This window comes from Musca domestica, unplaced genomic scaffold (assembly GCF_030504385.1).
Source record: "Musca domestica strain aabys unplaced genomic scaffold, Musca_domestica.polishedcontigs.V.1.1 8, whole genome shotgun sequence".
Classification (NCBI taxonomy): Eukaryota; Metazoa; Arthropoda; class Insecta; order Diptera; family Muscidae; genus Musca; species Musca domestica.
The window spans coordinates 8079150-8092415 of NW_026712409.1; the positions used below are offsets into that span (position 1 = coordinate 8079150).

At 38.6% G+C, this 13266-nt stretch overlaps 2 protein-coding genes across 13 annotated transcripts in view; both read left to right on the forward strand.

Annotated features, from left to right (window-relative positions):
* The window catches only part of LOC101900440 (serine/threonine-protein kinase N), a 201322-nt gene that overhangs the window by 152848 nt on the left and 35208 nt on the right, over positions 1–13266 (forward strand). The window lies entirely within an intron of this gene.
* LOC105262075 (uncharacterized) lies at positions 4977–13127 on the forward strand. 2 transcript variants are annotated; one of them, XM_020038177.2, is made up of 4 exons: positions 4977–6168; positions 7854–8198; positions 9085–9348; positions 11185–13127. In XM_020038177.2, exons 1-4 carry the CDS (start codon positions 5761–5763, stop codon positions 12922–12924), a joined length of 2757 nt encoding a protein of 918 aa, XP_019893736.1. In that variant the 5' UTR covers positions 4977–5760; the 3' UTR covers positions 12925–13127. The 2 variants fall into 2 exon arrangements, with proteins under 2 accessions (XP_019893736.1, XP_019893735.1); XM_020038176.2 differs by having other exon boundaries at positions 4978–6168; positions 7821–8198.

Genomic DNA, 13266 nt, shown 5'->3' on the forward strand with positions numbered 1-13266 from the left:
GAAGTTGGTTGCAGCTTTTTCATCTCACCCTGTACATGTTTTGGCAAGTTTAGTTTAAATTGTGGGAACCACTTTTTTAAGTTTTTCCCTACTGTTCATACCTTTCGTGCATTTCTGTGGAAGTTAAGCAATAGCTTAATTAGGCAAAGTTTCGAAGATCATTTTGTGTACCATATTCCGAAATTTGTTATAATTGAATATATAGGCTTTTATATCCCAGCAGGTAATATCTGCTTATTTTTCGATAAGATTTTGAATATGGAACTTCCTTCCTTCCTTCAGGTTTAACACCCTGTTTTCGTATGACGATACGACAGAGAACCACAATTCCAAATGAATTATTATTATTATATTTTTACTTCTATTATTACTTTTTTGATGGGATTTATTTGATTTTAAGTCTAGTCCAAGTTTTTCAATATTCTACTGGAAGAATTTTGAAACTTCTATGAGAAGACCTTAAGTTTTTCTATGAAAACCATATTGTCTTACTAGGAAGATGTTTTTCATCAATGAAAAATATACATTCTTTGTCAAAGGTCTCCAAAACACTTAAAAATTCTAAGTAACCCGCAATAGTCCTTATCGCCGCATCATAAATACATATTTCGCACATTATTTCCACTACTTGTGTTGCTGTGGTCATGTGAAAATGTTTTATTTTATTTTCTTTTCGACGACATTGTTTTGTTGTTGTAACATTTTCATCATCGTCGTCGTCGTCGTCGTCTTCTTCTGCTTTTTTGTTGTTGTTTATTATGTGCGAATAAATTTTCACTTTTATTTCAATTTTCTCAAACTCAAGCAACACGGTATTAACTTGGTGACGACGATCGCTGTATACATGTAGACTATATCTTCGACGTCTTCAATTTGTGTTGTATATATTGTTTTTGAAAATTAAAATTTCCGATTTTGCCTTTGATGAAATTAGAAAACACCTTGGGTTTTTATAGCTGAAATATTTCTACGTTATTCTGACACAATGTCCTCTGACTATACGTCAGTTGGCTGTACTCACTAATTTTGCTTGAGTGAATAGTTGTTGTAGTTATGAAATATTAAATAGTTGTTTCTTTCATAATTTGGCATTTAATTGGATTTTTTTTAGGTGTAGAAAGAATAATAAAATATGCAAAGGAAAAATGAAAGAGACCAAAAATACGTCAAACGTTTTATTTTTTTTTATAGAAAAAGTAACAAATTCATATATGTTTTGTGGGAGCAAAGTCTACTCTTTGAATAGAGAAGCAAATATCCGCGCTTTATGAGCCATGTTTAAGGGGATATGATCAAGAATGTTCTGACTTTGTCAATCATAAAAAATTATGGTCACAAAAAATATGTCCATAGTCAATCGTTGCAATATTTCACCTAAAATTTTCAGCTGACCTCTTTGGCAAGTAAACACGATCATTTTGTTCGCTGGACAACGTGTCCTTCCGTTCTCTTGTAGTTATGAAATATTAAATAGTTGTTTCTTTCATAATTTGGCATTTAATTGGATTTTTTACGTGTCGAAAGAATAATAAAATATGCAAAGGAAAGATGAAAGAAAATAAAAATCCATCAAAAGTTTTATTTTTTTTATAGAGAAAACAACAAATACTTATATTTTTTCTCGGAGCAAAGTCTGCTCTTTGAGTAGTGAAGCAAATACCCGCGCTTTATGAGCGATTTTTAAAGGAATATGAAGAAGTATGTTCTGACTTTGTCAATAATAAAGGAATTATAGTCACAAAAATATGTCGATAGTCAATTGTTGCAATATTTCACCTGAAATTATTGAACTGGAAATAATAAAAAATTAGAGAAAATCACTTTTTTAGTTCTGCTCTTTGTCTCTCTTTCTCTCTCTCTCTCTCTCTCTCTCTCGCATTCAAAAACTTAGTAATTACTCATAACGTTTCTTTAACTGAAATCCAATTTCCACCCTTGGCGTATGATTAACACATGAGTTATCCGTTATTATTATAATTGATCATACGCCATGTGTACAGATGTTTGTTTGACAAAATAAAAAATCACTTGGAAATGTTGGTCTCTTAAAAAACCCTTATGACGTGCTAAAATTTTAAAGAATATTTCGGAGCATATCCAAGGCCCAACGCCGTAAATTGTTCAAGTTTTTTTTTTTTTGATTTGATTTTTTCTGAAGACCAGAATTCTCTTTATTCAAACAATTCCTTTAGCTTTTTCAAAGAACGAGGTCGTGGCCTTTTTTACATTTTTAGACTCTTATAGGACCCAACTGGAAAATTGCATTTGGTGCTTTTCTCAAGAAGTAGGCACCATTTTTAAGGCTCCTCAAGGCCACAAATCATGGCATTTAAAAAAGCCCGAAGGTGTGGATTTTTCTAGGATCTTCCAAGGCCTGAAGCTGTAATATTGTTGATTTTTTCTGAAGTTCAGAATTCTCTTTATTCAAACAATTCCCTTCGCTTTTCCAAAAAACGAAGTCGTGGCCTTTTTTACTATTTTAGACTTTTCTAGAACCCAAATGAGCGATTTTTTTGGATAAATTTTCTACGCTCCCACAGCAGCAAAGATCAAGACCCTCTCATGTAAAAGGCAATTCTGTTAGGCCTTCTTTGGAAAATGGCATTGAGTTTTTCTCAAGACGTAGGTACCACATTTAAAGGCTATTCCAAGACCACAAGTTGTGGCATTATAAATAAATAAATTTTTGAAATAATTTTCCTAGGTTCTTCGAAGGCCCAAAACAATTAGCATTTTCTAAGGGCCAGAACGATGATTTTTTGGACTCTTCTAAGAGCCTAACAATTTTTTTCTTAAACATTTCCCTTTGGTCTCTCCAAAAGAAAAATGTGTGGTTTTAATTTTTTTTAGGCTGCCTAAGCTCGCAAGTGAGTAAATTTTTAGAAAATCTTTCGAGGCTTCTTGAATGCCCAAGGCATGGACTTTTTTGATCGTTTTCTCAATTCTTCTGAAGACCAATGTCATCGATTTTAAATTTTTTCGAATTCTCTCAATTATTTTAAAGAATTTTTCAATTTTAATTTCTCCTTGGCTCTTCGGCAGGAATTTTATACCCTCAGCGAAATGCCTCATCATAATACCGGCTTTAACCCTAGGTTTTTTTTGGACCAAATCCATTTCAAGATATTTGTAATCGATCTAGCGATGGCCGTCCGTCCGTCTGACTGTCTGACTGGCTTGTGCGCACGATAACTCTCGAAGGGAGTATTCAAGTTGGTCCAAACTTCGTACATCGTAATATTATTATAAAACTTAGATCGAGTTCGGAGATGGGCAATATCGGTCCACTCCTTCTGGTACCAGCCCCACAAAAGTTCGAAATATTCACAAAAAAAACAAAAAAAAAAAAAAAAATAGAAAGGGAAAGGTTAATCCGATTTTGCTCCAACTTTGGAAATAATAATATTTGCATCAGTGCTAGGTCAAGTGCGAAAATGAACAATATCGGTCCACTCAATCAAATGGTCAAAATTTTAAATAATTACAACTCTCATAAAATGTGATGTAAGAATCCGATTGTCTTCAAATTAACAAACAAATGGGATATATCGGTGCACTCCTTCTGGTACCTCCCCCACAAAGGGTCAACATTTGGAACATTCATGAGGCTTCTTAAACGCGAAATGAGCATATGTTTGTTTTCATATTTGGTACATCTCAATATTTCCATCAATATAAGATCTTTAAAAAGATGGTTGAGATCGGAGCATTCCTATTGGTACCTCCCCCACAAAGTGTCAAAGTTTTGAATAACCAAAACGATTATAAAATACGAAATAAGCTGCCAGTTCTCTTCATATTTCACATATCCCATTATTTCTACTAACACAAGATAGGTCCACTCCTTCATATTCATGAAGCTCATAAAACGCGAAATTAAAATCCGATTCTATCAACACAAAATCTGTTATAAACATGGTAGAGATCGCACCATTTATTCTGGTACCTCCCCCACAAAGTGTCAAAGTTTTCAATAACGAAAACGGTTATAAAATCCGAAATAAGCTTCCGGTTCTCTTCAAATTTCACACATCCCATTATTTCTACTAACACAAGATCTTCTAGTACCTCCCCCAAAAAGAGTACACTTTTTTAATATTCATGAAGCTTATAACACTCGATATGAACATCCGATTCCATTCAAACTTGACACATCTCAATATTTCTGTCAACACAACTTCACACAACATGGTAGAGATCGGGAGGCAAAATAGTAAAACCGATCAAACCGACAGATAATTTTTAACTTGTTCTTCATAATTTTACTACGATAACCCAAATGTTTTAGAGCATCTTTCTGGGCCGGGTTTAAGGTCCAAGGTATGGATTTTCTGAAGCCTAATAATTCAAAACATTTAAGATTTTTTTCGACGCTTTCTGGATTCTTTTTAAGAAGCATTTCAATTTTTTTTTGCAAGAATTTTCGGTGGTCTTCTTGGGAGGACTACCATAGATTCTTGATATGATCATGTTGTTCTGATTTCCTGAAGACGAAGTTTATCTAAGTTTTCTACTGAACTCCATGAAATCTTCAGTAGAAAACATCTAGAAGCTTCCCATCTATAGCAGAAAGCATTTTAGTCTACTTTACGGAAAAATACTTTAGATATTGATATAAATTCTGTTGTTTCCTTGAGAAAATTCTTCTGATCCTCTTTCAAAGATCTCCTTGTCTTCTCGTGGAAAATACATTTTACACGATATTCAGATGTAATTCGAAACATTTTAATGGCATATTTAAAAATTTCAATTATATATCATTTGTTATTCTTTATATAGACTTTATAGAGTAACCTTCAGGAATATTAAAACTCTTCTCTCCATTCAAATAATTCGTGAATTATTTGTTCTTTAAAATTTGTATTTTCGTTATATAAATTAGCCATCAAATAAAATTCATAAAAAACTCCCTTTTATCCTTCCCAAATCCTCCGAAACCCGTCGTGCCAAATAAGTTCCCATTGGCGTATGAGTAATCCATTAGTTATACGTTTCTTTTATTTATATTACTCATACACCGCACTCCAGATAATTGGAATACCAAGCAATTAACAGGCAAACTATAAAACAAAACAAAATTCTTCGTAATTCTTATTAAATTAAAATATCTGCAAATATTTCTCAAGCAAACATTCATTACTCACTCCTGCCAACGAATAATTTAACCTCATTTTTTTCATTTTCTCAATTAAAATTCAAAAGTCAGCACTTTCTTCTGAATGAAACGTTCTCGCAGCAGCGTTCATACCTGAAAGCAACACCTGCATTGCTTTTGTTCATCCGTGTTCGCTTTGTTTATTTTTTTTTTTTCGTTCTTCTGTTAACTTTTGGCGTCAAACGAAAATTAAACAATGCGCCGAGGCCTCGACGAAATACATATTTTTCTAAATTTAACATAATTAAAAGAAAATTGGAATTATAATTATTTCAAGTGCTCTAAGAAACAAAAATACGAACTAAAATAAATAAATAACAATAACAATAACAACAAGAAGAGAAGTGTTGAATTAATACAACTGTGTGTGTGTGTGTGATAAAAATGTGTGGGAAGTAAAGAAAGCAAAAGCAAAGTAAAATAAATACGAATCGCAAACAAAAATGTAAGAAAGTGAAAAATAAATATTGTCCGCACCCCAAGAAGCCGAACAAATCAATAATGCCGCCGGTGACCCTGAAAGCAAAGAACTAATCCCCATTACCCTCCTCACCTTCGAATTTGAATTATTAAAAAAAAACACAAAAAGTGCCTCACAAAAAAATATGGATGATAAACCTCCACCCAATCCAACGAACTCCAAATCTCAATACAATGCCGACAAACAAACCGAAGCCGGGGCCGGTGCTGCCGGCATTACAAATCAAGAATTTCGTCAAAATCATCCCCAACCTCAGGCAACACGACCACCTCCTATGCCCCACGAGCTAACGGCCGAATGGACGGTGAGAGCTCAACTGCGTTTTGCCCGGGCTGGCGAAACGGTGCGCAAAGATTTTAGCACAAATGATCCCATAAATCCCGTACGAGTTGTATACAAATGGACCACACTGGATGCAGATGGCGCGGAGGTGCCGCAACATTCTCAACACCAGGATGATGATGAAAAGCACTCAAATGTTTTTAAACGCAATTCATCACGTTCATCGGGCTACTCTCATGATCCGGCTAAGGTAAGTTTGGTTGCGATTTCTTCGCGTGGGGAGAAATTTTCAAAGAAAATATTGGACTGCAAAATAGGGGCATAAACTTTTGGAGCCTTTAGGAACATTTCAGAAGCTCTTCATCAGAAAATGATTTTCTAGGATAAGAAAAAATAAGCTCTTATCCTATAGCTCTTCTCAGAGAAGACCTATAGCTCTTCTCGAGAAGAGCTGAAGGTCTTCTTTAGCTCTTCTCTGAGAAGACCTTTAGCTGTTCTCTGAGAAGACCTTTATCTCTTTTCGGAGAAAAACTTCTGCTCTTCTCTGAGAAAAACTTCTGCTCTTCTCTAAGAAAAGCTTCAGCTCTTCTCTGAGAAAAGCTTCAGCTCTTCTCTGAGAAAAGCTTCAGCTCTTCTATGAAGAAGAAGACCTCTTCAGCTCTTCTATGAAGAAGAAGACCTCTTCAGCTCTTCTATGAAGAAGAAGACCTCTTCAGCTCTTCTATGAAGAAGAAGACCTCTTCAGCTCTTCTATGAAGAAGAAGACCTCTTCAGCTCTTCTATGAAGAAGAAGACCTCTTCAGCTCTTCTATGAAGAAGAAGACCTCTTCAGCTCTTCTATGAAGAAGAAGACCTCTTCAGCTCTTCTATGAAGAAGAAGACCTCTTCAGCTCTTCTATGAAGAAGAAGACCTCTTCAGCTCTTCTATGAAGAAGAAGACCTCTTCAGCTCTTCTATGAAGAAGAAGACCTCTTCAGCTCTTCTATGAAGAAGAAGACCTCTTCAGCTCTTCTATGAAGAAGAAGACCTCTTCAGCTCTTCTATGAAGAAGAAGACCTCTTCAGCTCTTCTATGAAGAAGAAGACCTCTTCAGCTCTTCTATGAAGAAGAAGACCTCTTCAGCTCTTCTATGAAGAAGAAGACCTCTTCAGCTCTTCTATGAAGAAGAAGACCTCTTCAGCTCTTCTATGAAGAAGAAGACCTCTTCAGCTCTTCTATGAAGAAGAAGACCTCTTCAGCTCTTCTATGAAGAAGAAGACCTCTTCAGCTCTTCTATGAAGAAGAAGACCTCTTCAGCTCTTCTATGAAGAAGAAGACCTCTTCAGCTCTTCTATGAAGAAGAAGACCTCTTCAGCTCTTCTATGAAGAAGAAGACCTCTTCAGCTCTTCTATGAAGAAGAAGACCTCTTCAGCTCTTCTATGAAGAAGAAGACCTCTTCAGCTCTTCTATGAAGAAGAAGACCTCTTCAGCTCTTCTATGAAGAAGAAGACCTCTTCAGCTCTTCTATGAAGAAGAAGACCTCTTCAGCTCTTCTATGGAGAAGACCTCTTCAGCTCTTCTATGAAGAGGAAGACCTCTTCGGCTCTTCTATGAAGAGGAAGACCTCTTCGGCTCATCTATGAAGAGGAAGACCTCTTCGGCTCTTCTATGAAGAGGAAGACCTCTTCGGCTCTTCTATGAAGAAGAAGACCTCTTCGGCTCTAATATTTTTATTAGAAGGCTAAAGAAAAAATCCATAAAAAGGGCTCCTTAAAGCCGTGCTTAGACATTTTGAAAGAAAATAATTTTTCCCGCTGCATTCCAATATTTTATTTTTGTGAAAATTTCCCCCCTACCTTGAACAGCTGAGTGTTGTCTGTATGCGTTCCGCTTGATTGAGGAATCTCCCCCAAATATTTCAGACTACTAAACCTTCAAAAATACCTCAAAAACAGGAAAGTTTTCGTTCGACAACATCATCGACAACGGGTTTTGGGGGTGGAGATTCGGCCTTTAGTGGTTCGAATACCTCACATCACAGGGCCAGAGCTGAGGGGAATTCGACGGAGTCCAACAAACCCTATTATGGTACCCGGTGTCGCAGTACTTGCAATATTATTGTATCGGCTGTGGCAGACTTTTTGCCGCCCCCCGGCAGTAATGGAGACGGCGCTGATGTTGATGGGGGTGCTGGAGGAGAAGAAGGCCAGCATCATATGCGGCGGCAGTTTGTACGTGAAGAGGAACCCGATCCATTTGTGTTTAATACCACGGCCTGTTATACCGTTTTGCCCGAAAAGGTAGGTCATTTTGTTGTTGGTGTGAAGAGAAAGAGAGAGAGAGAGAGAGAGAGAGATGAAGAGAGGGGTGTAACGAGGAAACACTTTTCTCGTGCGATATTTTGTGAATTGATGGCCACTTAATTGTCAGCATTTTCTGGTTGATTTATGATTTCTTAAATATGAATTTAGTTAAAACAATTTTCCTTTGATTTGGTGCCGCTCCGTTGAGTCACGCACGCCAATTTTTCCTCTCAAAGCAGCATCGCCATTTTAATAATCACTAAATTATGTGACATGTTTTAAACTATTCCAACACGCCGACGAGAGGCCAATTAATTCTGTCACTTTCAGTTTGGTGGTCGTAAGCAAATTAACGCCACGAGATTTAAGTAATTTGTGGTGTGATGCCTCCCGACCCCTGAGTTTTGGGATCGACACTTGTTTGTCCCAAAGACCAAATTTTCTTTTCCTCCTTCTCCTCCCTCCTGTTGCTTTGGCTTGGCGGGGTTTGGGTGGGTTCAGTGATGATAATGCTCCAATAAATCATGCTGCCCAGTCCGGCACTCGATGTCCATTCTCACTTCCCAAAAAAAAGAAAAAAAAAACAATGGTGGCCCATGTATGTCTTGTTTATTTGTTGGCCAATTTCGTTTTGTTCGCAGCTATTTTTAAATATTTGCGAATCACGCCGATGAACGTCGTGTGCACAAAATACTCACTGCCAATCGTCATGATGCGGCTAATGCCATTTATAGGTCATTCACATGGGATAGAAAAATAAATGGCTTGGAAGCGAAAAGTGTTTCTTGGCAGCGCTGCACACCCTCCCCCTCTCTCTCTCTCTCCATTTAAGGTTTTATTATAATCGTCTCTATTAACCATAATTTCTCTTTTTTTGGGCCAGTCCTTTGATGAGGACTCATGTCCCCAGACTCCAGTATCAAAGACAGGGAAAATCCTAAACCTAAAGGATGCCGTCTGCCAGACCAGTGACACCGAAACGAAATATTTCGAGGAATATGAACACAAACGTTTCAAGCAATCACACAGCCCCCTGGAGCGAAGGGACTCCCGGCGTTCCTATGATCACCGAAGGGCCACCGCCGAGGCATTACTGCAAGCACCCAATCGATATGGAAGTGGCGCCCACGAGGGAAACACATTTATGGTAGGTTGACAACATTGGTAGCAAAAAAAAACGCATTTTCTATTTCAGAGCAGCTAAAAAATGTTCAGGGAAATTGGAAAAAAATCGGATTTTTTTTTTTGGCGATATATAATTCAACCCCTTTTATACCCTCATCCAGGTGGCTAGAGAGGGTATATTTAGTTTGATACGGCCAAAATGAGACTCATCGTAATAACGGTTTTTAGATCCTAGGTCTCGTCTCTTTGTAACAAAACCGTTTCAGGATATTTGGAGTTGATCTAGCGATGTCCGTCCGTCCGGCTGTCTGGCTCGTGGGCACGATAACTCTCGTAGGGAGTATCCGATTTCGTCCAAACTTGGTAAATCGTAATATTTTTACAAAACTTACTTCGAGTTTGGAGATGGGCAAAATCGGGGCACTCCTTCTGGTACCTCCCACACAAAAGTTCGAAATCTTAATAAATATTCTACTGCACACGAAGAAAATGGATAATCCGATTCTGGCTCAACTTTGCAAATCTCAATATTTGCATCAGTGCCAGATCAGTTGGGAAAATGGAAAAAATCTGCCCACTCCATCAAGTACCTCCCCCACAAAGGGTCAAAATTTTGAATAATTATACCTCTTATAAAATGTGATGTATGAGTCCGATTGTCTTCAAATTCCACACATCCCAATATTTTTATTAACCCAAGTTCTGGTGTGAAGATGGAATACATTGGTCCACTCCTTCTGGTACCTCCCCCACATAGGGGTCAAAATTTGGAATATTCATGAAGGTTATAAAACGCGAATTTAAGATCCGATTCCATTCCGACTTGGTGTATCTCAATAATTCCTTCAACACAAGATCTGTTATAAAAATGGTAGAGATCGGACCATTCCTTCCGGTACCTCCCCCACAAAGGGTCAAAGTTTTGAATAACCAAAATGATCATAAAATCCGAAATAAGCATTCGGTTCTCTTTGTATTTTACACATCTCATTATTTCCACCCACGCAAGATCTAGTGTGAAGATGGCATATATCGGTCCACTCCTTCTGGTGCCTCCCCCTCGAAGGGGTCAAATATTTGAATATCCGTGAAGCTCATAAAACGCGAAATTGACCTCCGATCGCATTCAGACTTGGCACATCTCAATATTTCTATCTATAACAAGGTCTGTTATGAAGATGCCAGAGATAGGACCATTTCTTCTGGTACCTCCCCCACAAGGGTTATAGTTTTGTATAACCAGAAAAACAATCATAAAATCCGAAATAAGTATCCGGTTCTCTTTATATTTCACACATCTTATTATTTTCACTAATACACGACCTGCTGCGAAGTTGGAAAATATCGGTCCACTCCTTCTGGTACCTTCCCCACAAGGGGTCAAAATTTGGAATATCCATGATGCTCATAAAAAGCCTAATTACCATCCGATTCCATTCAGACACATCTAAATATTTCTATCAACACAAGATATGTTATAAATATGGTAGAGATCGAACCATTCCTTCTGGTACCTCCCCTACAAAGGGTTAAAGTTTTGAATTAACAGAACGATTGTAGAATCCGAAATAAGCATCCGGTTCTCTTCATATTTCACACATCACAATATTTTTACTAAAACAGGATCTGCTGTGCAGATGGAAATTATCGGTCCACTCCTTCTAGTATCTCCCCCACAATGGGTCAAAATTTTGAATACCCAAGGAGCTCATAAGAGGGGAAATTAATATCGAATTCCATTCAGGCTTGGCACATCTTTTATGAACTCCTAAATACCGTTTTCTTAGCTGCCCTGAAAAAGGAAAAAATCTTTGTTATCTACTGTAAATTAATCGAATTCTTTCCCACCCACATTTAGCCTTCGTATTTATCCTCGCCCACCAATCCACAGGCATTTAAATCGGCATCTATGCCACGCATACCCTCCACCGAAGGCGAAGATGTGTCCATGGGTGCTAATTTTGGGCCCCTGGGGTCTCTGCCGGCATTCATGGCCTCCAACAAGACAATGCAATCCGGCACCGATGGTCAAAAAAAACCTCGCACCGTACACATAGATGTCTACTGTACCGGTTCCGAGGATGAAGATCATGCCGATGCTGAATCAAGTTCCGAATCAGATGATAATCGACGACATGATCAGGAATCCAATTCGACATTTCAAACTGTGCTGGATAATGAGCAAATGCGTTTGAGGCATCAGCGAATGAGCGGTGGAGCCTTGCCACGAAGACTGGCCACCAATCAGCAGCAGCCGCATCAACAACACCACCCTCATCAACAACATCCGAAATTTTCTTCTGAACAAAACTCCTCTTCGCGTCCCAGTGACCCTGCAAGTCCTCTCATATCTGGCGACTTGCAATTGGGCCATGGCATTACGAAATCCAGCACCACGGAAGAGGTCAATGAATCCAAGCACATTCTCTTCCGCAAACACATTGGTGACCAAAGGGCTATTAAATTGGCCAATTTAAGGCAAAAATATTTGCGGCAATCCTCCGAGGATGTGGCCAGTTTGGGTTATCCCAGTTCCACAAGGTCCACAGTGCTTGACAATACCTGCAGCAGCATGTCCAGCGTTTTAGCGGGGCATGATGTTACCGATTCCCACTGGAGGGAGACGGCGGAGGATAATGAAGATTATTCTCTAACCAAATCGGAAAGCTTTGAATATGAAAATGCCTTGGATCGTTTGAGAATCCGGCAAATGGAACGCCTGTGGTCCAGGAGTCATTCAAAGGAGGAAGAAGCTACTCAGCAAAATCAACAAATGTCCCATCAAACTCATCATCAACATCCGCATGCGGGGCCACATTTGCAGACAATTGCCGAAAACAATAACAACAATCATAGAAGTCTACAGCGGGATGATACTTTGCCCTCCGAATCGGATTTCAATTCTGAAACTGACCACTTCTATAGCTATCCTCTACAAACAATGCAACATCAACCCCAACCGCGCACCAATTCGCCTGCATTTCAGCAAACCCAGCATTTTGCCAAAAATCGTCCCGGATTTTTACATTTCTTTGGGCCCCAAAATGAAAACCAGCTACATCCGCCGCCACCACCACCGGACCAACCAATGTCAGCACCCATAGAGGGCTCACTGCTCTATCCCAACTATCAGCCCAGTTTGCAGAGATGGAAAAGTGAGACACGTGAAAATCTCTCCACCTCTGGCACTCCGGCCCTAACACCAACCGAACTGAGTCGTCACACCTCACCACAACCTCCAAGTTTTCAACGCAGCGGCAGTGAGGCTCCACCCTCAACCACCAGTGCCAGCACCTTTCCCACAGCCACTCCCACACCGGCCAGACGTTTAGATTTATATCAAACCTATCGACAAAGTCCGGCCATGAGTGAGGCCTCCACTGGGCTGCCACCACCCGGTTACTCCTCGGAATATTTGGATAAGGCCAGTAAATTTGGCAAAGTTGTGGCTGCCCGCAAGCCAGGACATCATGTTGGACCCACGAAAAATCCCAATTGTTCCTGTGAAAGTTGTCAACGTTGGTTGGCCGAACGTTTTCAGGTTCGAGGTCGTGCCTTTTCGCTGGGCGAATCACCGGTGCTGAGGAAAACCAAATGAGAGGCGGCTACCCTTAGCTAACATCCAACGATACCGCCACTGCCATAAGGAATACAAAATTGAATTTCTAAGTCCTATTAACCACATTTTGTGCATTTACCAGCATCCGTCTTTATTTAAATGTTTGAAAATTAAAATAAAAATATATTTTTCAAAAAATATAAACAAATCCAAAAAAATTAAAGGTTAATTAAACGCCTAGCTTAGAGTCTTAATATAATTATTTAAAAATGTAATAAATAAAAAAAATAAATATAAAAAATGTGAAATAAAAATTTTCATTATTTAATTTAAAAAAAAATGTGTGTAAATTGATCCCTGGGCAATACGAAAAACCACCTG